Source organism: Beta vulgaris, chromosome 1, assembly GCF_026745355.1.
Source record: "Beta vulgaris subsp. vulgaris cultivar EL10 chromosome 1, EL10.2, whole genome shotgun sequence".
NCBI lineage: Eukaryota > Viridiplantae > Streptophyta > Magnoliopsida > Caryophyllales > Amaranthaceae > Beta > Beta vulgaris.
Window position 1 is genome coordinate 62,954,038 of NC_079202.1, and position 20,502 is coordinate 62,974,539.

The window sequence follows — 20,502 nt, forward strand, 5'->3', positions numbered from 1 at the left end:
TGACAATTTTACCCTTGATATACCCATCTCATACATGGGCCCAAATTTTCCCCAAATTTTTGCCAAATGTGCTCCAATCTCCCATGGTACACCTTCATGGAGTCGTCTTTTCACGCGAAGCCATAAATGGATGCACAAAGATGAGAGTTCTGGCGCCAATTTCTCAGCGATTTATAAGCAACACAAAATTCTCTCTCTCACTTCAAAATTACCACTCTCTTCAACTTCCATTTCTTCTACAAACTCCTTTTAAATTCCCATCTCTCTTAAACCCTCCTAAAACCCTACGTTGTTTCCTCCATTGCAGAGCAACCATGGCAGTTGAACCCACCTCAAATGTTCAAATTAAAGATGAAATTCATCTGACGGAGAAAGAAACCCTAATTTTTAACCGCCTTAAAGATGTTCTTCATCATTTTAATCTCAACACCCAGCTTCGAGTTGCCGGTGGTTGGGTCCGAGATAAGGTTGTTATCTTTTTCTTTAATCTCAATGCTAATTGTTTTGATTATTTTAGTTGTTTTGTAGTTTTTAAGATTAATTTTGAGTTGGGTTTTGTGGGTTATTTTGAATGGCACTTTGAGCATGATTTTGTGGTTTTTATGGTTTTAATTTTTGATCAAATTGATATGGTTTTTGGTAAATATGCTGTAAGAAATTAATTTGAGTTGGGTCTTTATGTTGTATTTGTTCTATGACATTTGGGTTCTGTAGAATTTGATTATCTATAGACAAAGATTTATATTTTTTTGTATAAAGGTACATACTTTAAGAAGCTTGCTAGGTGGACTTTCTTGTTTATATTGGCTGGTATATCGTTGTTTGATACTTTCCCCATCCCAATTTATGTTTTTGTTATAAGGGTAAGATTTTGGAGAATTAGCTTTGAGTGTAGGATGATACTTGTGGAACAGTGGCTGAATTGAATAGTTGCGTGCCAAAATAGTTAGCGCGGTATGGGGACAGATTAGACTTTCTCTGTATGCAACTTACATTAAGGCCCTGTTCTTTGGACTTATTTTCAGTTCAGTTACTCTGTGCATTTCAGTTTCTCTAAGTTCCGTTCAGTTCAGATTCTCCCAGTCCAAAAGAACGTGGCCTAATTCTCACCTGATTTTTCTATCTATGCAGCTTCTGGGCAAAGATTGTTATGACATTGACATTGCTATAGATAACATGATGGGTAGAGAGCTTTGTGAAAAGATCAATGAATACCTGTTGAAGACTGGAGAAGATGTTCAAGGAATTGGCGTTATTCAATGGTATGTGCTATATAGATTTTATTGCAAGACTGGCTATGTTGGTTATGGGGTAATTGGTAATTATTCTGACCATTAGCGACATATTGTCATCCCTTTATGTGTAAGCCAAATATATAGATCGGGATTCTGCTTGTAGATTGACTCTAGATTCATGAAGTTTTCAACTTCTCATCTTGCATTTTATAAGTGTAACTTGAAGTATATGCCATTTGTTCAAACTTCAAAGAGAACCTCGTGTTTGTGATATTTAACCAGTAGCAATAAAAGTGATGATCTTTTTTTTTTTGCAGCAATCCTGACCAATCAAAACACTTAGAAACTGCAAGGATGCGCCTTTTTGATCTGTGGATTGATTTTGTAAACTTGAGGGCAGAAGACTACAGTGAAAATAGTCGCATCCCTACCATGGTAAATTGTAATTATCATAGTTAATAAGACTATCCCTTCACTCATTAAATCTAGATTTTGTTATCTTGATGTAAAATTAGTCCCTTGAGAGTTTTGAAAGAAATCGAATTGTTGCTCAAAATGTGTTTGTCAGTGCAATTGTTACATTGGTTTAGGATAGAACTGGTAATGTAATTATTCATGTTATTGCAACTTTGAGTATTGACTAGAAATCAGAGCCCAACTCAATATGTGGCCAATTTTTTTTTTTAAGAGGCAGTTATATATAGGCTATTATTACTTGTCAATAAAATTATGGAACTCAGGGAATATCCTAGTATATGATGAGCAGGGAAGCTCCTTGAATTTTGCAAGATTGACATATCTTATATGCCTTATTGTTTTCACAATAGGGTTTGGCCTAGATAATAAGTTGGAGCATGGTATATGAATATGGTAGTTCAAATGTTTAATATTGGTAGTGGGGGATGTGATATTCTCGGGAAGTGCAAGAAAGAATTCATCAATTGAGATATGTGTCCTTAAGGGTATCTTGGGGAATGGTATAGGAGCTATATGACCCAAAAGAGAAATGTGATTATTTTGGCATCCATATCAAGTGTGAAATTCATCAAGGAATGTAGGGAGTAGAAGTGTGGAGGGTGTTTGAATTTGAATTGATCCCCTAGTTCTTGATATATTCAGACTTTAGAAATACTTATATGGGATCCGGCGTCGGTCTTATTTTTCTTGGTTTTAAGTGACCACCGGGTAGTGACAGGTGGGAGCAAGGAGTCACCTGTACGCAGATTTTTTTTATCTTGTAAATTACTCGAGAAATCCCTGGTGGCTATGGTGAATCAGAAATGGGGTAGGTAGGCGAGTGCACTGTCTCTCGCTTGAGTCTGTGGGTATGCTTTGGGAATTTGTATAGACGGAAGCCTAGAGATTTGTGCAAAGTGCTCTAGCAGATCTCATGTGAACTGGCATGCTGAAACAAGTTCTCTGACATTGTTTGTTAGTCATTGTTGTACAGGTTTGTCTTTGTTTCTTGCAAGTATCAGTTATATTTTATGGTAGATTGTAGTTGTTTGTTGTGCAATTGTGCTCCGAAGGGTTTCGTTTTGGTGTTTCTTGCAAGCTTATTGTGGTATCAGACTATTAATTTGAGTTCTGTGACTCACTCCAAACAAGGACATAGTTCTCTTCAGAAAGGTTATGTCTGGATTCGAATTAATAACATTGAGTCCTAAATATGTGCGAATATGTGAGTTGCCCTCCATTAGAGAAGAGGAAAGAATAGAATCACCTCATGAGCCTTTCTTTCTAACTGCCATTTGATGGGCAGTAATGAGTGGTTGTGAAGCACTGAATTTATATATTATACTTTTAGGTTTTTTTTTTATGCCAATGTCCTTAGAAATGCTTGTTCACCCCAACTCCCAGGTATCTACCTTCACCATAATTTAGAATTACTATTCAGGCCAACACCAACATTAAATTAATAATAGAAAGTTCTGAAGAAAAATGCATATTTGGGCGTTACCACAAACAATGGGATGAAATTTATTTGTATGTAAATATATCATTACTAGCTTAGTACCATCATTTATCACGCTTACCAAACGAGACATATGCCTGTAAGTGCTGTATGGTTTTGGATTTGTAGCTCACTTGGGCATGTAGGTAGTGAGATTCTCCTCTTCCTCTATAGGCCTAGGCGCTTAGCCTAGATCTATATTGAGTTTTCTAATTTAATTGGGTATCTGATCTAATGTTGGGTTGTTCAAGATAGTGGGCCTTTAGTTATGCAATAGGGTTTTCGAGAAGGGTTAAACATATTTTGGATCATGCTAAAATGGTTATTGCTGTTCATTTTCCCTATGTGCTCAAGTTCATAGAGAATTCTCATGCAAGAAGAAATATTGGAACCCCATATATTTTTGCTTGCGTGAAATGCACCACATCAGTATGAGGATTTAATTATTATCCTTATAAGTCTAGGCGTTCATTCTTTTGCTGATGGAGCCATACTTGGACTTGTAAGTGCGCATACTCTCTCTTCCTTCATTGGTTTATCGTGAGCCTTTTAAAAAAATTCTCATCAGTCATCGAAAGACCCAATTATGTTGTTGCTAATGAAAATCGCTTCTATAGACCATAGCGGTTCAATTCCAGGCCACTTCCTTTTTCTTGTTCTTTTTGAAATGTTAATTTCCAAAGTCAGTTTAATTTAATTACTTGTTGCGCAAAAGAATTTGGACCTGTAACTCTTGGCTAGCCCATTTGCAACATGACATGGAAGTTGGGGTGATTCAGGACTGCAGCTAAATCCTGGCCCCACTGACTACCTTAGCTGGGAGCAAATAATATTATGTTCAGTGAGCGATTGTTTTCACTTTTCACTGCATATGTGGCCTTTGAAAAATTGAAACACTATTTGATTTGACTTGTTACAGAGATTTGGCACTCCGGAAGAGGATGCTTATAGGAGGGATTTGACTATAAACAGGTAATTAATCTTTTGATTTACACTTTCTGCATGCCAGTAATATTCTTTTTTTCTCATGGGAATGAACAATCATGTTTATGGTAAATTCCGTCGCATTATGCCTTGGTGTCCTTCCTTTTGGCGTTCACTGAGATAGATAACCTTAAAATTTGACAGAAGAGTGAATGTATTATAGACTAAGTAAGATGTATAAGTACATGTTGCATATGTATTCTTGCCATTTTGCATGATGTGGATCATTACTAGTACTGTAAAGAAGCTCATATTTTTCATTAGTATTTTCCTGTTGATATGCATTGCACTTGTTGTCGTGTAAATTACATTCTCTGATTGCTTTTAGCATAAGGGGATTATTCTTTGTTATATACTCCCTCTCTTTTTTGTTCTACCCGCTTTCTGTTTTTTTGGGTGCTTTAATTTGTCTACCTATTTTTATTCATTTTCCTTTCCTCCTAATTTTGCAAACTTTTCTTCCTCCTTACCTTTTACTCCTCGAGAAACACTCTCTCTCCTCCCTACCTTGGTCTTTGAAGTTACAGTATTGGGTGGAGAAATAAAAGAATGGAAGTAGTATATATACTTACCATTTTTTCCAAAATTCTATGTATTGATAGCTTGTTCTGTGAAATTAATCCTAGTTGATGTTTTTAGAATTCAGACTCACCTATTAAAATATACTTCCTCCGTTTAGAAATAGTTGCACCGTTTGCATAGTTTTTATTATTCACATGTTACACTTTGATTGTATTTGGTGACTTATATTGTAGAAAAAATATGGTCCTATGGGATCTTGTTAGATGCGTCTCAACATATATTTTCTGAATATCAATTTTTAATAATTTTTACTTATTGATAATCAAAGATATTAATGGTTGAAAACATACATCGACAAGCTTGAAAACATGAAATGGTGCAACTATTTCTTAACTGAGGAAATATATGTTAATTCAATCATTGTCATTTTGTGTGTGACAGCTTGTTCTACAACATTAATACCGATTCGGTGGAAGATATTACTGGAAGAGGTTAGTTCGGATGTACATATTGTCGGATATACATATAGTATGGACTATTGTACTCATTTTTGTTATTGGTGGCAGGCATTGCAGATTTGAAGTTAGGAAAAATAGTCACTCCTTTGCCCCCGAAGGAGACGTTTTTAGATGATCCGTTGCGCGTGCTCCGAGCCATTCGTTTTGGTATGTATCTCTGTCAGGATTGCTTTCTTCAAGTGGTTATGCTCTCGAATTTCGTCTTTGCATGTGTTTCATATTAACTGTTTTTGTCATGCATAGGAGCAAGGTTTTGTTTTGTGCTAGATGAGGGACTAAAGGAAGCAGCTGCTTCTCATGATGTGAGAACTGCCATTGCGGACAAAATCAGCAGGGAAAGGATAGGTCATGAAGTATGTTTTAACATTTTTTCCCCCTTGACACAGATATAAATTTGAAAGGAAGATTCCTCTGTTCTCATAGTTTTCTCCGTGCTTTATTTTTTCGTTTTGTGGCTTTTTGCAGATAGATCTCATGATGGGAGGAAACCAACCTGTTAAAGCAGTAACCTATATTTGTGATGTGCAATTATTTTGGGTTGTTTTTAGTCTTCCTTCCAATGTTGAGCCATCACCAGCAGAAGCATCTCATAGGTTTGAGCCATTTTTCATTTTCCTAAGCTCATTATAAGTGCAGTGATCAGTGTTGGAAACCTCTGAGTTGTCCTATATATCTGTAGACCTGTCATCACTGCATGCGCTCTGTCTCTTAGAAAGGTTAAATTGGTGTAGAGTTATCATCAACATCTAATTTGATTTATCTTAAATACCCTTTGCTTATATAGTTTAGAATTGGATTCTGATTATGTATATTAGACAAGGACAAGCTTTAGACATAAAACTATAATCAATCTTTTTAAGCTACGGGTATATATCTATTGGTGTGTACTAAAAACAATAAAAATCTGATTTATATGAATGTCAATGACTAATCTTTTCTTTTCTGTGCTCATTACCTCCTTTTGGCTTATAACAGGCTTTGTCTTGCTTTCATGGATTCATCGTGGAGACTTATTCAGTCACTGGAAGCCCTTGTCTTAAATGTCAGGCTACATGTATCATCTCTTTCATGCTTATGAGATTTAGAATCTGTTAAATTTTCTGTTGTTTTTGTGTCCTTTTGGAAAATTATGGTGTCATCATGGCCTATCCCATTACTTTCAAATTAATTAGATTGAAGATGCTAGCAGCAATTAGAGAAGTTATCAATGCATTTCATGCTCTTATATAGATAATATAATGCGTGCTGTTGTGTTACCAAACTTATCAATGATTTCATGCTGTATCAGCTCTTTTATGCTTCTGAGTTTTGGAATCTGTTAAATTTTCTGTTATTTTTGTGTCCTTGTGGAAAAAAATGGTGTCATCATGGCCTATTCCATTACTTTCAAAATTGATTAGATTGAAGATGCTAGCAGCAATTAGAAAACTTATCAATGATATCATGCTGTATCATTTTTTTTATGCTTATGAGATTTAGAATCTGTTAAATTCTGTTATTTTTGTGTACTTTTGGAAAATAATGGTGTCATCATGGCCTATCCCATTACTTTCAAAATTAATAGATTGAAGATGCTAGCAGCAATCAGAAAAGTTATCAATGCATTTCATGCTGTTATATATATAATATAATGCGTGTTGTTGTGTTACCAAACTAAGCTAAAATTTGGAAGGATGTTGGAGCTTGGGTTACTAGCTATGTAGCACGGATACTTCTTCTAGGTTATGTACTCGTAGCCGTACCCAATACGTATCTTGTATGGGTATGCGTACCCATTTCTAAAATTTTGAGATCTCGCCGTTTTTCGTCCTCATACCCAAATTTGAACCCGTATCCGTATCCCTCTCTATGCAACCTAGGTTACTAGGCACTAGCTAATCTTTTAGGAGGCGAAATTTAAAGTATTGTTCAGGTTCTTTTCTTTTGGAAGGAGAGCACTTGTTTCGACCATCCGTTTTCTATTTGTCCAGATCAGCAAATTTTGTGTTCACAATATGTTCTTTTTTTTTCTAATGTACTATATGCTTTTGAAGTTTCTGATTGGATGAAAAACTATAATCTAATTTCTAATTGGAAGGTGAATGAAAGAGTAAAGACAGACAGTAAGGGAGAATAAAGTCACCTCAAATGTTATATTGTTACGTAATAAACCTCACATGCAATTTTTAGGAGATTGATTTATTTAGATCAATTTATGTGATTTTGGGTATTAAGTGAATGTCTTAAAGGACACATTGTTTATGGTAATGATCTACTAATCTTTGACGGCTGCCTGCTCTTCTTGTGTTTCTTCTATATAGCACGGGTACTTCTTCTAGGTCACGTACCCGTACCCGATACGGTACGTATCCTGTATGTTCCTAAAAATCTGAAATCTCGTCGTTTTCCGTCCCCATACCCGAACCCGTAGCCGTATTCGTCTCTGTGCAACCTAGTTTCTAGGTGGGTGATGTTTTTGTTTGATATGAATAGTTTATACTGTGGTTGCTATGCTCTTTATTCAAAGATTGTGGAGCCCTGGACTTGAGAGGTGTTAACCCAATCTTGGAATCTTTTTTGTTAATGCTATTGTGGATATACGTGCTTTTAATGATTGTCAGTAAGCTCCATATTGTTTTTTTTGTTCATCTGGTTGTTCTAGTTTATGTGCCCTTAGGTCTGCCTTTTGTAGATGGATGGGATACTTTGATCTGATCTTTTGGGTAAAGTGGCTAATTGAAGCTAAGTTGCCTAGGCCCTGTACCTTTTAAGGTATAGAGAGGAGAAACAAATTGTTCATGTTCCTTTAAGGTCTTAAGATAACCTATTATCCCTCCCAGGTTGATTCAGGTTTGCAGTTGGGCTGCATGCCTGACCCTTCAAACTGGGTGGCAGATATTACAAACTTAGACCTTTCTTACACAGATCGCACTTCTCTCTTTCCTGAGCATAAATAATCTGTTGCATTCAGTGCTAGACAGAAATTATTGATTAAGAGTGTTGAATGATCTGCTTTGTACAGTTGCAAGTTGTAACTCTCATACGATTGTTCTTTTTATGGATAGGCTTTTATTCATTTCCTTCCTCCCAACGAAGCAGAATAGTCTTTGAAGTTTGATATCTGAAAAGAAACTTCAATAGTTCAGTTTACCATTTGCAATTCTTCAAGTATATTCACGCATATTATAATTGTCATTTGTTAATAATTTCAGGATGAACAGAGGCGACTCTGCTTATATGCTGCTTTATTTCTTCCATTAAGGAGCATGATATACCGAGATAAGAAGAAGAAGAAGGTAGCCATCTTTACCCCCCCCCCCCTCTCCCCGGTTGTAGCATTTAGTTCTATGTTCATATCAGAAGGGATGGGAAATTTTTTAACCTTCGGAATCTGGAAGGTTCTTTTTATTGACATACTGAATGCCTGTTTTCTTTTGTGCTCTTGGATATTGTAAAGCTAATGTCAGTTTTCTATTTTTGAACATTGCAAATTATCATCCTCAGACTCCTCACTGAATATACATTTTTTCCTGTATAATTATGCAATTGAGTACATCAATTGCTTTTAGTGGGGGCGGGGGGGAGATTTATTAACAGTACATATACGGCCCGTTTGGTAGTTGGTCATAAATGGTGGTAATGGGAATGAATTTATGAGAAATAGCATTGTCCATTCCCATGGTAATGCTAATTTATCCTAAAGTGTCCACTTTTCTTCTTGAATTTTCATTCCCATCCAATACCACCTTGTAGGTGGTAATGAGTGGTAATGAAAATTGCTTCCCCTTGGAGACAAAAACACAAGTTTATGGGTGAGATTGCTTGCCCATGGAGAAAAAATACCTCCCCATGGAGATTTTAGGGGTGCTTCCCTTTTAATTGCACTTAAAATTCATTCCCATTACCGCAATTTATTAACGACTACCAAACGGGCCGATAGGACCATAGGTCTATGATATTCTACCATTAGAATCCGGAAATATAGTGAAGATGTAACTCGTGCTTGTAGCTGTTACCTATTTGAACTGTTGTGTAGGATTTGGTGTGAAGTAACCAACCGCAATGAATGGTCATCCTCATGCCTTTGGTGCACTCTGTTTTCTTGTGTTGCAGATCCCCGCCGTTGATTACATTTTCCGAAGTTCTCTTAAACTTAAAGCGAAGGATCCTGAAACAGTGAGTTGATTTTCTTGTGAGTTCATCATATTGTTGTGCTGCTAAATGCTAATGCTTTGTTACTTTGCATTGTGTGTGACGATTTTTTTCTTACTGTTAGTATGATTTGCTTCCTCTCTTTGCTTATGCAGGTTATCAGTGTGCATCGTGCAACAGAAAAATTCATACCATTGATTTCTTACATCACTTCAGAAAAGGATGTGCAACATGTTGAAGCTCAGTGCGGGAAGATTCTTATTGATGTGCCTGAGACTTCAAAATTAAGGATATTAACAGGTCTTATATCCACGCATTTTCTTCTTTTTTCTTGCCAAGACCCAAAAGTTAGGCTTGGTTGTATCAGATTTTTCTTAATATAATACCAAGAGGAGAGTAATGTAAATGCTTGAGCCTGAAGGTGGTAGAACAATTAATAAACCTAGGATAGAGCCGGGTTCTAGAGTTTGCTCACTTTGCTTTGACCGTACTTGTCAGTGGGTCAGGTTAGATAAATTGATTACATGTACATATGTATAGGTTTTTATTTGGCAGTAGTTCATGTACATCAGTACATTGACATTTGGTTTTGTACATAATATTTGTTCTAATCCTTGCAGGCTTGCTTCTCCGGGAAATCAAAGACTTCTGGCCAGTTGCATTGCTTGTATCCACATTACTGTATCCTGATGATGGTTTACCTGAATCATCAGTTGAGGACAACTTGAAGTTGGAGAAATGCAGGGAGTTGTTTAAGCTTGTGAAGGACAAAATTATGAAACTAGGTATGCATCTTTAGTATTTCATCATTTTCTGAACGTTTTTTCATTCATAGAGATCTACATGCTGTCATTGCTTGCTACTCCCTTCATTTGCTTTTTATAAGGCATGCACAATATTCAAGGTCGAACTTTGATTGCTAATTACCCTCAATACATATTAACAAAAAAATATAAGAAAACAAATTATGGAAGTATTTTCTTAGATACTTCTAACGGTATAATAACTATTATTTATCATATTATAAAAAGACAATGTTGGTCAAAATATATATTCGAGAAGCGTGCGTGCCTTATCGAAGTATTAGCCAATTAGCTCGCCTCTTGGCTGTCCACTGGTGATTTGGTATTTTAAGAGTTTGATTTTGCAGGTCTTGAAAACATTTGGGAGGCAAAGCCATTAGTCAATGGGAAGGACATTATGAGTATCTTAAACCTCAAAGCTGGACCAAATGTGAAAGAATGGGTGAGGCATTAGCTGTTTCTGATTTCGCAACTATCCAACTTCTAAAGATTTTTGGATAGCAATTTTACTTTTTTAATTCTTATCTATATTTTGCAACTTTTTCTTTTTCGTTTCACTAATTGATGGTCTGGCTGTTAGATTGTCGTTTGCAAGAATTAGCCTTCATTCTGATACTTGGCACTACTTTAATTTCCCTTGTTGTCCAGCAACAAAAAGTTATTGAATGGCAACTTGCCTATCCTTCTGGAACTGCGGATGAATGCCAAGAATGGCTGAGAGAAGCAGGTGCAAAACGTGCAAAGACAAACGATAATGGCTGCGCTGATGTAACTTCCTGAGGGTATGTATGCTTTGCGAGCTTGAAGTTGTGAAGGAGCCCTTAAATGATGTCGGATCACAATGCTGCGTCCCTGGAGCCTCACTCGCTCTTTTCTCTGTCAACGATTACGCAGACTTCATCTGCCCAAGGTTAAACGAGTTCAAAGAATTTGGGCCAAGAATTTGAGTAAAAGTTGAATGAAAGGATTAGTGATCAGCAAAGCTGATCCATTTTTGTACCATTGACAATTGACATGTACATACAATGCTCTGAACCTTGTAAAATATAGCAATTGTAACGGCATTTTTGGTACAATATGTTATGCGACTCATGGAATTTGAAAAAAGTAATAATCTTAATTTCGTTTTTTTCTTCTTAATCACAAGTTTGTGTCATTTGAGTAGCATGCAACAACAACAGAAAAAGGATTCAATTCCAAGGCTTTCTATTGCCATGTATGAGGAGGAGCATTTAACCCCATTTTAGTATGTTAGAGACAAGTAATAGTATGGCAGTAAACAAAAGCGAGTTCTGTACTTGAGGGTGTAGATTATCCCCACAGTAGTACATCATCATAGAATGGATAAATAACTTTGCCATATATTAAAGAACCTTTCATACCATGTCACTAGTAGGATATCAACTAATATTCTTATCTTTTTCCGTCTTTATCTGAACTTGTTACGCAATATGTTAACTCCTCTATTCTAATCTAAAATTGTTGCTCCTCAAATTTGTTAAAATAAGATGAGGAACAAGAAAAATTTCACCTAAATATCATAATTTCAAATTGAACTCGTATTTGTGTGCGTTTAAAGAATCTCATATAGAGCATGTGAAAGCTATTTGACCCTTAATATAATAAAGATTGACAGGTTGTTTTTTAGATTTTTGTGGCCCTATTCTTATAAGTTATAACAAGATGAGACCCCTATTATAGTTGGAAGCGTGATTTGGGAAACTGGACTTAACCTCAATATTGAAACTTATAAATGTGACTATGTGTTGTACACCTTTATGCCCATGCCAAAATCCGACCCTAAAACTTGCATAAATCAGGGCATTCTTGGATTCGTATAGTTCACTCAAATAGACTTCATGCTCAGTAAAATTCCAACATGAGCAAGCTACCCTCATGCACTTCAAACTCAATCTTTGCGCATTCTCTTGCAACTTCTTGCATCTGCTACGATCAAATATACCACTTAAACACAGTTCTCTGTATTTCTACTGCACAAAAATCATACCTGAAAACCCAAAACCTTACATTCTCAAACAATGCATTGCACTTTTGCAAGCATGTGCTTCCTCCAATTACAAACTCAAACAAATTCATGCCTTTTCTATCAAACATGGTGTACCACTAAACAACCCATTGCTTGGAAAACACCTCATTTTTTTCTCTGTTTCTCTCTCTGAATCCATGTCTTATGCCCATAAAATATTTTCTCAAATTGAAAACCCAAATATTTTTACTTGGAATACTTTGATTAGAGGGTATGCTTTTAGTGATTATCCTAAACCTGCCATTGATTTGTACACCCAAATGAGATTTGATCTTGTTGAGCCTGATACACATACTTTTCCATTTTTGTTGAAGGCAATTTCTAAGTTGTTGGATGTTAAATTGGGTAAAAAGGTGCATTGTATTGTAATTAGAAATGGGTATGAATCATTGGTTTTTGTTCAAAATGGGTTGGTGCATTTGTATGCTGTTTGTGAATGTCCTGAGAGTGCATATAAGATGTTTGAGAAAATGCCTGTGAGAAATATTGTTACTTGGAATTCTGTTATTAATGGGTTTGCTTTGAATGGGAAGCCTGATGAAGTTTTGAACTTTTTTAAGAAGATGAGTTTTGTGGGTGTTGTGCCTGATGGGTTTACAATGGTGAGCTTGTTAAGTGCTTGTGCTGAGCTCGGGGCGTTGGCATTGGGTCGGAGAGTACATGTTTACATGTTTAAGGTTGGTCTGAATGTGAATATGCATGAAGGGAATGCTCTTCTTGATTTGTATGCAAAGTGTGGGAGAATTAGTGAAGCGAAAATCGTTTTTGATGAGATAAGAAACAAAAGTGTGGTGTCTTGGACCACTTTGATTGTAGGGTTAGCTGTGAATGGGCTTGGAAGTGAAGCAATTGATCTTTTTAAAGAGATGGAAGTGAAAGAATTGGCACCAACTGATATTACTTTAGTTGGACTCTTGTATGCTTGTAGTCACTGTGGAATGGTGGATGAAGGGTTTGATTATTTCAATCAAATGACAGAACGTTATGGAATCACGCCGAGAATTGAGCATTATGGCTGCATCGTTGATCTACTAGGAAGAGCAGGGAAGATAAAACAAGCATATGAATTCATTAAAAGTATGCCATTGCAGCCAAATGCTGTTATATGGAGGACATTATTAGGTGCATGCTCGATACATGGACATCTAGCTCTTGCACAAACTGCAAGGGCTAAACTTTTAGAGTTAGACCCAAAGCATTGTGGTGATTATGTGCTTCTCTCAAACCTCTATGCATCCGAGCATCGTTGGATGGACGTTCATCAATTGAGGGACAAAATGGTGAAGGAAGGAGTCAGGAAAACACCCGGTTTTAGCCTTGTTGAGTTGAGAAATCGTGTTCATGAGTTTGTTATGGGAGATCGATCTCATCCTCAGGACAAAGAAATATACGCAATGCTAAGAGAGATCACAAAGGTCCTTAGATTGGAGGGCTATGTCCCTAATACAGTGAATGTGCTAGCTGATATTGAGGAGGAAGAGAAGGAGAATGCCTTGACATATCACAGTGAAAAAATTGCTATTGCCTTTATGCTTATTAATACTTTGCCAGGAACACTTATAACAGTGATCAAGAACTTAAGGGTGTGTGCTGATTGTCACCTTGCTATTAAACTCATATCTAAGATTTATGAGCGTGAAATTGTTGTCAGGGATCGTAGTAGATTCCACCATTTCAAGCATGGATCTTGTTCTTGTAAAGATTACTGGTGATTAGTAGCAAAACATGAAATTTCCAAAACAAAAATTTGGGATTATTGTCTTGATAGTTGATAGCTCTTCTTGTTTCATTATATCAAATTTTATCTATGTTACGATAAAGACACAAGTAATAAACTCCATAATTTATACTCCTTCCGTTTCATAATACAAATCTGATTATATTCTTATATGAGAATTAAGATAAAGTGAAATCTTATTTTATTTAAATAAAAATATTCATTTTTTTATTGGGAAACACTTACAAAAAAATAAAAACTGAATATTAACGTTGCATGGTTTAATGTGTAGAGGAGTTTAATGAAGTAAAAGATTTCATTTTGTCATTAATGATGATGCATTGGAAGCTGAAATTATAAGGATATTTTGAGAAATTAAATTATTTTTATGAGGGTATTTTAGGCATAATTATTGATTGAAAATATAAATCGAACTTATATTTTGGAATACTTTATAAGAAAACATGACTTATATAGTTATATTAGACTCCAAGGCAAGACTTAGGGATTTACATAACACCAACCTACCTTAACGCATGGCACAACTTATCGCCTGGACTTAATAGACTACCCTTTGAAATCTCACAAAACGATAATTTTGCACGATTTGATGTCACCTTTATTCATATCATATGTCATAAACGAATTTATACCTTCGTGCTGAGTTTGTAAATTTCGATGAAAAATGTTATTATACATAATTACTTATCTATTTCTAATTAAGGCTCTGTTTTTCTAGTCACAGTTTCAGTTTAATCTAGTTCAGTTCAATTCAACTACTTTATAAGTTTATTCTCACAGTTTCAGACTTTCAGTATAATTCAGTCCGAAAGAACAAGTTCTAACTCCGATATCATATGATTTGACCTATTGATTCTTGAACTCATATGGAGTAGTTATTTCATAAACTTCCCCATCATATCATATAAAGGAGTATATATTTAAATCCAAACACCCACAACTACTCCATATGTGTATATGAACTTTCCAAGCTCAAACCAAAACTCCATAACTAATAAATTCTCCAGAAAAAAGCACACCCCTCTAAAACGAAGCCATGAGAAAACGATCAATATCAGCTGGATTTCTCTTCTCTGCGATAATCACTTTCTCTCTCCTACCAATCTACGCTGATGAACACAAATTCTCAATTGATGGAAAAGTGATCGACTTAGACGAATCAAATTTTGATTCTGCAATTTCTTCCTTCGATTATGTCTTCGTCGATTTCTACGCACCTTGGTGTGGTCACTGCAAGCGTCTTTCTCCTGAGGTCATCTCTTTTTCTCTCTCCTCGTTTTTTTCTGCTAATTTAGATCTTCTTTTCTCTTGATTTGGCTTAATTTTGGATATATTTTGTTGCGTGTGTTGAGTTTATGTGGAAATATATATATGTATTGCACTTTGAGTTAGGGTTTAGGGCTTTGATAATTAGCCTGATTTTGTTTATGGTGAAAAGTTTGCAGCTTTAGTAAAAATTAAAGCAAACATAGTGATCAAATTTTAGCAAGTTATGTTACTAAATTTAGTGTTTTTGGTTTGGTTGATTAGAGTTAGTATTATGTAATTTGCAAGCTAAACATGAGTTGTAGGCAGTAGAAGTAATTTTGAGTTTGTCTGTGATTGAGATCTATGAGGAATAGAAGTTCTGTCTTTTGACAACATTTGTTGTTCTTCCATTTGGTCTTGAACTCTTGATAGTGTGGTGCGGTGTCAGGGCCGTCTCATAAAATTTTAGGGGCCTGTGCGAAATTAAAATTATAAAAAGTAAATTTTTTGGTGAATAGGAAGAGATGGGAGAGTCATTAATGGTCTTTTTTTTTTTTGGAGAATAGGAGGAGAAGAAACACCAAATATAAATTAATCTCTTTAAGTTTGCATCCAACATTACACTCTATAAAATTGGAAAGGAATAGTCTATAATTACGCAGTTGCTCACCCTGCACATGGCCTTAGCCGCCTCTGTGCGGTGTGATTTATCGTTTAATTGTTGTGCAATCGAATGGTGGTGTTGTTACTGTTTAGATACGCTTTGTATTTCCTTCGGGACAAGTAAGATTGTTTGTAGCATTGTAGGTTGTAGCCTTCATATGTGTTTAGAAGAGTTTTATGCTGATGTTGTATGTGGACCGATACTACATATGCTTTAGAAACGTTCTTCTATCTGAATATGAGTAGCTGCGTACTTGCGTATGTTTTATATGGTAACTGGCTCAAAGTTATCTCCTTTCTTAAAACGATGATAGTATGATACTACATATGCTTTAGAAAAGTTCTTCTTGTATCTGAATATAAGGAGTAGTTGCATATATTTTATATGGTAACTGGCTGAAAGTTATCTCCTTTCTTAAAACGATAACCAACCAGTTAGATAAAGTAGTAACGGTTTATGATTGGACTTTTCCAGATGCTTTCCTCAAATTGAGTGATTGGGAGAATGTGAGAATGGTTGAAATAATGTGATGGGGGACTTTTTAGTATAATAATGTGATTTCCTTCAATATGGGGTTAACCAGGTATTATAACAACTGGATGAAGGGAGAAATTTAGAATACATGCACTTTTATAAGTAATGATCAAGTAAAGAACGAGATTCATATCGAACCTAAGGAACAGTAATTTGCATGTCTAGTCTATGTGCTAGCATTCCCGAGCTAGATGCACCTCATATTTATTCTTCTGTAAGTCAACCTTCGGCCCCTAAGAGAATAAAAATTGAAATCAAAATAAGACGTAATTCTGTAAGTCTTGTACTTGTATTCTATACTTGTGTGTATATACATAATTGATCACTTAAACCAAAGAGATTAATGCTTCTGAATTTCAAGTGCAGTTGGATAAAGCTGCTGCTGCGCTTGCTGAACTAGAGAAACCCATAGTGATTGCAAAAGTCGATGCTGACAAGTACAGGCGTATTGGTGATAAATATGAGATTGAGTATGCAATTGTGCTTTTTCAGACAGACTATAAATATGATGACTAAAATTTTACAAGTGCTCAGTAAACAATATGCAATTGCAAGTTGTACAATACTTTGCTTCAGGAATTTCTCAGTGAAGTTTCCTGGGAATGTTTCTTTTTATCTTTTTTCTGAGTTACTCTTCTAAATTGTGCGATAGTAATCCTGCTTTTCTTTGTTACTCAGTGGCTTTCCAACTCTGAAGCTCTTCATGCACGGTGTTCCTGTTGATTATAACGGACCAAGAAAAGCTGATTTACTTGTTCGTTTTTTGAAAAAGTTTGTTGCTCCTGATGTATCCATTCTTGATTCAGACATTGCTATTAGCAACTTTGTTGAAGCAGCTGGCCCCCATTTCCCTATCTATGTTGGCTTTGGAATGAATGAGTCTATCATATCCAAGTTTGCTATTGAATACAAGAGAAAAGCATGGTTTTCAGTGGCAAAGGATTTTTCAGATAAAGTTATGGAATCATATGACTTTGACAAAGTTCCAGCTCTGGTGTCCCTCCATCCAACTTACGATGAGAAAAGCATATTCTATGGGCCATTTGATGGTATGCTCTCATTTAAATTCAACCCTCATGATATTTGTTTGCGTTGTTCCATGCATTAATCACCACTCATATAGCAGCGACGGAAATGCCTGTTGAAATTCTAAGTGTTTCTGATATTCATCATGTTACTCAGAGTCTCAGACTCTTCATTTTACCTAAGTACCCGTTATGGGTATGGACGCTGCGACACTTCATTTGGGTGAAAGCTGAGAAGTATCTTTTTAGGAAACAACAAAATGGACTCTTGGACGCGTTCCTCTGTCCAATACGAGCACCCAAGTCCGAGAAACACATGGATCCAATGTATTGTCAGTCATTTTGGTGGAGTACCACTTGCAGAATCTGAGTTTCAGTTGTTTTCTCTTAGTAAATATTCCCTCCATTTCCTAAAGATCTTCCCACTTACTGTTCCTACAGATACCAAGGAAAATCAAGTTGTGTGGGGCATGGTGTGAGTAAAGTAAGAGAGAGAAAGGGGTTAAGATAAATAAACAAATAAAAAGGGGTTAAAGTAGGAGAGAGAAAGGGAGTAAAATTGAATTAATAATGTAATGGTGGACCATATGATAGTGACATGAGAGGGTAAATAGGGAATATTTGTTTTGCCAAATAAGGAATAAAGCAAAAGAGGGAAGATCTTTTGGAAACACCCTTAAACGGAAAGAGGGAAGATCTTTAGGAAACGGAGGGAGTAGTTGTTTGCATAATGTGCAATGTCTAAGACTACAGGCTAGTTTCAAAGGACATAAGCATGTAAAAGTGCCCTCGGGTGAAGGTCTTCGAGTTGGTGTACTATTTTGCTTGTTAGCTGGACTCCACTACTAGCAGCTCCCTTGGTCTTACTTCTGCAATTTTTGTACTTTTAGAAAGTGCTAACTGGACTTGCTTATCATGTGCAGATCAATTCTTGGAAGAGTTCATCAAGCAAAATCTATTCCCCTTGTGCTTGCCTATTAACTCAGACACACTTAAAATGTTAAGAGATGAAAAGAGGAAAATTGTCCTTACATTTGTGGAGGATGAAAATGATGATAAAACAAAGAAGCTGATCAAGTTATTAAAGGCAGCTGCTTCTGCAAATCGTGATTATCTATTTGCTTATGCCGGTCTCCTGCAATTCCAGGACTTTGTTGAGACATTTGAGATCAGTACGAAGACGAAACTGCCAAAAATGGCTGTTTGGGATGGTAATGAAGAATATTTCAATGTAAGTCATTGTAATTCCATCTGTATAGCTTCATAAAGCTCATGCTTCTCAAACTGTGAAAAGATGACCGTTATAGATTCTATTAATGTCATGGTCTGTCTTGTATGTACCCAGTTTTAGGGAAAAATTAGAGAGTGTTTTTAAAAGACCCATGCTTTATAAACTAGTGCTATAACTATGTGCTTCGTTCTATAAAAACCTGGCACTTTGGTAAACGGGCTGTGTTCATTTTTGGTCTTGTTAGGTTTAAGTTTTTCTCGGTAACTTTGTGTTGGTATCGGTCATGTTTTTGTATCATTTATAGACTGTCAGCTCTCATTCTAATATATCTGGTCATGTGAGAATGGAATTGCTAATGGCTCATTTATTTCTGGCCAGGTAATTGATTCAGAGAGTATTGGTGAAGATGATCAGGGATCCGAAATAACACGCTTCCTCGAAGGATATAAAGAAGGAAGGACAGTATCAAAGAAGATTAGTGGCCCGTCATTCATGCAGTTCCTGAATTCCATGATGGGCTTCAAATTGATTTTCCTTGTTGTTTTTATTATAGCTGTAATGATGATAATACACACCCTTGGTAAAAGTGACGAGGATGATGCTAGTGAACGGCCTTTGAGACCTGATAGCAGTGAAGTAGAAAGATCAGGTGACAAGGAAGACTAGGAGAAATATGTAATTCCAAGGTAATCTGCATTACAACAATCTTGGCACAATCTGACTTGAAGGACTGTTTGCAGGGAGAAAAAGACGAGCTGCTGACTTCGGTATACAAATACTACAATCATGTTTGGAGTTAAGTTATGAGGTCACTCCAATTTTTGTAATGTTATTGACAATGGTTTTCTCTGCTGATAAGTGAGAACCTTTTATGCTTTGTAAAGCTCTAGCTGTTTTATTCTTCTGGGTTTCAGATCCTTGTTCATTTTGTACCATTAGTTTTACTCGTTTGGAACAGTGTTGAACGCGAATAAAAGAAAGTGGTTTATCTTTGAAAGATCACATACTTCATTGCCAAATTTGAGGTGCATTGTACATGAAGCAAACAGTTTTGTTATGCTGCTAGCCTGCTTCTGAGTTACCAAGTTAAGATCAAGAACCCAGAAGATTGGTAGCTGGAAATGGTTCCATTAGTGTTGTTTGTATGGTCTGACAACCTTATGGCATTGAATCTGATGAGACTCCTGATGAGGGAGTTTCGTAACCTCAGGAAGCCTCCTTAATGCTCTTAATGATCCCAAGTCTATTGCGCATAAAACTTATAGATAACAAAATGGTTATTCACCTAACTATTGTTTACATAATAAAGAGGTAAATTGACATTCTAACTAGGGCTGGCAAAAGTTGACCCAATTCGACATTTCAATTCGAATCTAATCCGAAATAAGCGGGTTAGGGTTTGGATTTTTGACCCACTTAATTAAACGGATTAGGTTCAGATTAACATTTCCGACCTAAAATGACCTGCTTTGACCTGATTGACTTAAAAAAATATAAAAAAATCTCGAAAATATATATTGATAAATCTAAAATTTGGTTAAAATATAGTAAAATATCTCTAAAATATGTCATAATTATTCCAAGAAACTCTAAACATGTATATTTTAAGTAGTGAACTTGCTCATTTCGTTATTTAAGAAAATAATTATTTTTGAATACAATGTAATAAATGGGTTAAACGGGTTATACGGGTAACTCGTTTGTTAAATGGATTGAGTCAGGGTTGAGGTTCTTGGCCTGTTTTTTAAATGGGTTAGGTTTGGGTTGGGAAATTTTTAACACATTTATTATCAATCCGAACACGAACTCGACCCAACCCGACCTGATTAGCAGCCCTGATTCTAACCCTTACTAGACAAAGGAATATA

The 20,502-nt window shown here is 35.9% G+C and overlaps 3 protein-coding genes across 4 annotated transcripts; all 3 read left to right on the forward strand.

The window, feature by feature from the left end:
- The first annotated feature begins 51 nt into the window (after nt 1-51).
- LOC104894568 (tRNA nucleotidyltransferase cca2) lies at nt 52-11,287 on the forward strand. 2 transcript variants are annotated; one of them, XM_010680870.4, is made up of 15 exons: nt 52-467; nt 1,132-1,262; nt 1,553-1,670; nt 4,109-4,161; nt 5,137-5,186; nt 5,262-5,360; nt 5,457-5,566; nt 5,679-5,806; nt 6,189-6,267; nt 8,405-8,488; nt 9,306-9,368; nt 9,500-9,644; nt 9,965-10,129; nt 10,495-10,589; nt 10,796-11,287. In XM_010680870.4, exons 1-15 carry the CDS (start codon nt 84-86, stop codon nt 10,925-10,927), a joined length of 1,836 nt encoding a protein of 611 aa, XP_010679172.2. In that variant the 5' UTR covers nt 52-83; the 3' UTR covers nt 10,928-11,287. The 2 variants fall into 2 exon arrangements, with proteins under 2 accessions (XP_010679172.2, XP_010679247.2); XM_010680945.4 differs by having other exon boundaries at nt 6,189-6,255.
- Nucleotides 11,288-11,919: 632 nt separating this feature from the next.
- On the forward strand, nt 11,920-14,100 carry LOC104894477 (pentatricopeptide repeat-containing protein At4g21065). The gene has a single exon (XM_048641810.2). The coding sequence runs from the start codon at nt 12,044-12,046 to the stop codon at nt 13,904-13,906; it is 1,863 nt and encodes a 620-aa protein (XP_048497767.1). The 5' UTR covers nt 11,920-12,043; the 3' UTR covers nt 13,907-14,100.
- A 758-nt stretch (nt 14,101-14,858) lies between these two features.
- LOC104894402 (protein disulfide-isomerase 5-2) lies at nt 14,859-19,636 on the forward strand. Its single transcript, XM_010680640.3, has 5 exons — nt 14,859-15,184; nt 16,745-16,848; nt 17,057-17,427; nt 18,327-18,634; nt 19,013-19,636. Exons 1-5 carry the CDS (start codon nt 14,969-14,971, stop codon nt 19,298-19,300), a joined length of 1,287 nt encoding a protein of 428 aa, XP_010678942.2. The 5' UTR covers nt 14,859-14,968; the 3' UTR covers nt 19,301-19,636.
- Nucleotides 19,637-20,502: the final 866 nt, after the last annotated feature.

What these genes read in the sequence shown, in the direction of transcription:
- LOC104894568 (XM_010680870.4), top strand. Translation starts at nt 84, where the DNA reads ATGGTACACCTTCATGGAGTCGTCTTTTCACGCGAAGCCATAAATGGA. An exon ending in GTGGTTGGGTCCGAGATAAG is followed by an intron (nt 468 to 1,131) that starts GTTGTTATCTTT and finishes CTATCTATGCAG; the next exon opens with CTTCTGGGCAAAGATTGTTA. An exon ending in GACCAAATGTGAAAGAATGG is followed by an intron (nt 10,590 to 10,795) that starts GTGAGGCATTAG and finishes CTTGTTGTCCAG; the next exon opens with CAACAAAAAGTTATTGAATG.
- LOC104894402 (XM_010680640.3), top strand. Translation starts at nt 14,969, where the DNA reads ATGAGAAAACGATCAATATCAGCTGGATTTCTCTTCTCTGCGATAATC. An exon ending in GCAAGCGTCTTTCTCCTGAG is followed by an intron (nt 15,185 to 16,744) that starts GTCATCTCTTTT and finishes TTTCAAGTGCAG; the next exon opens with TTGGATAAAGCTGCTGCTGC. An exon ending in ATTCTATGGGCCATTTGATG is followed by an intron (nt 17,428 to 18,326) that starts GTATGCTCTCAT and finishes TATCATGTGCAG; the next exon opens with ATCAATTCTTGGAAGAGTTC.
- LOC104894477 (XM_048641810.2), top strand. Translation starts at nt 12,044, where the DNA reads ATGCACTTCAAACTCAATCTTTGCGCATTCTCTTGCAACTTCTTGCAT.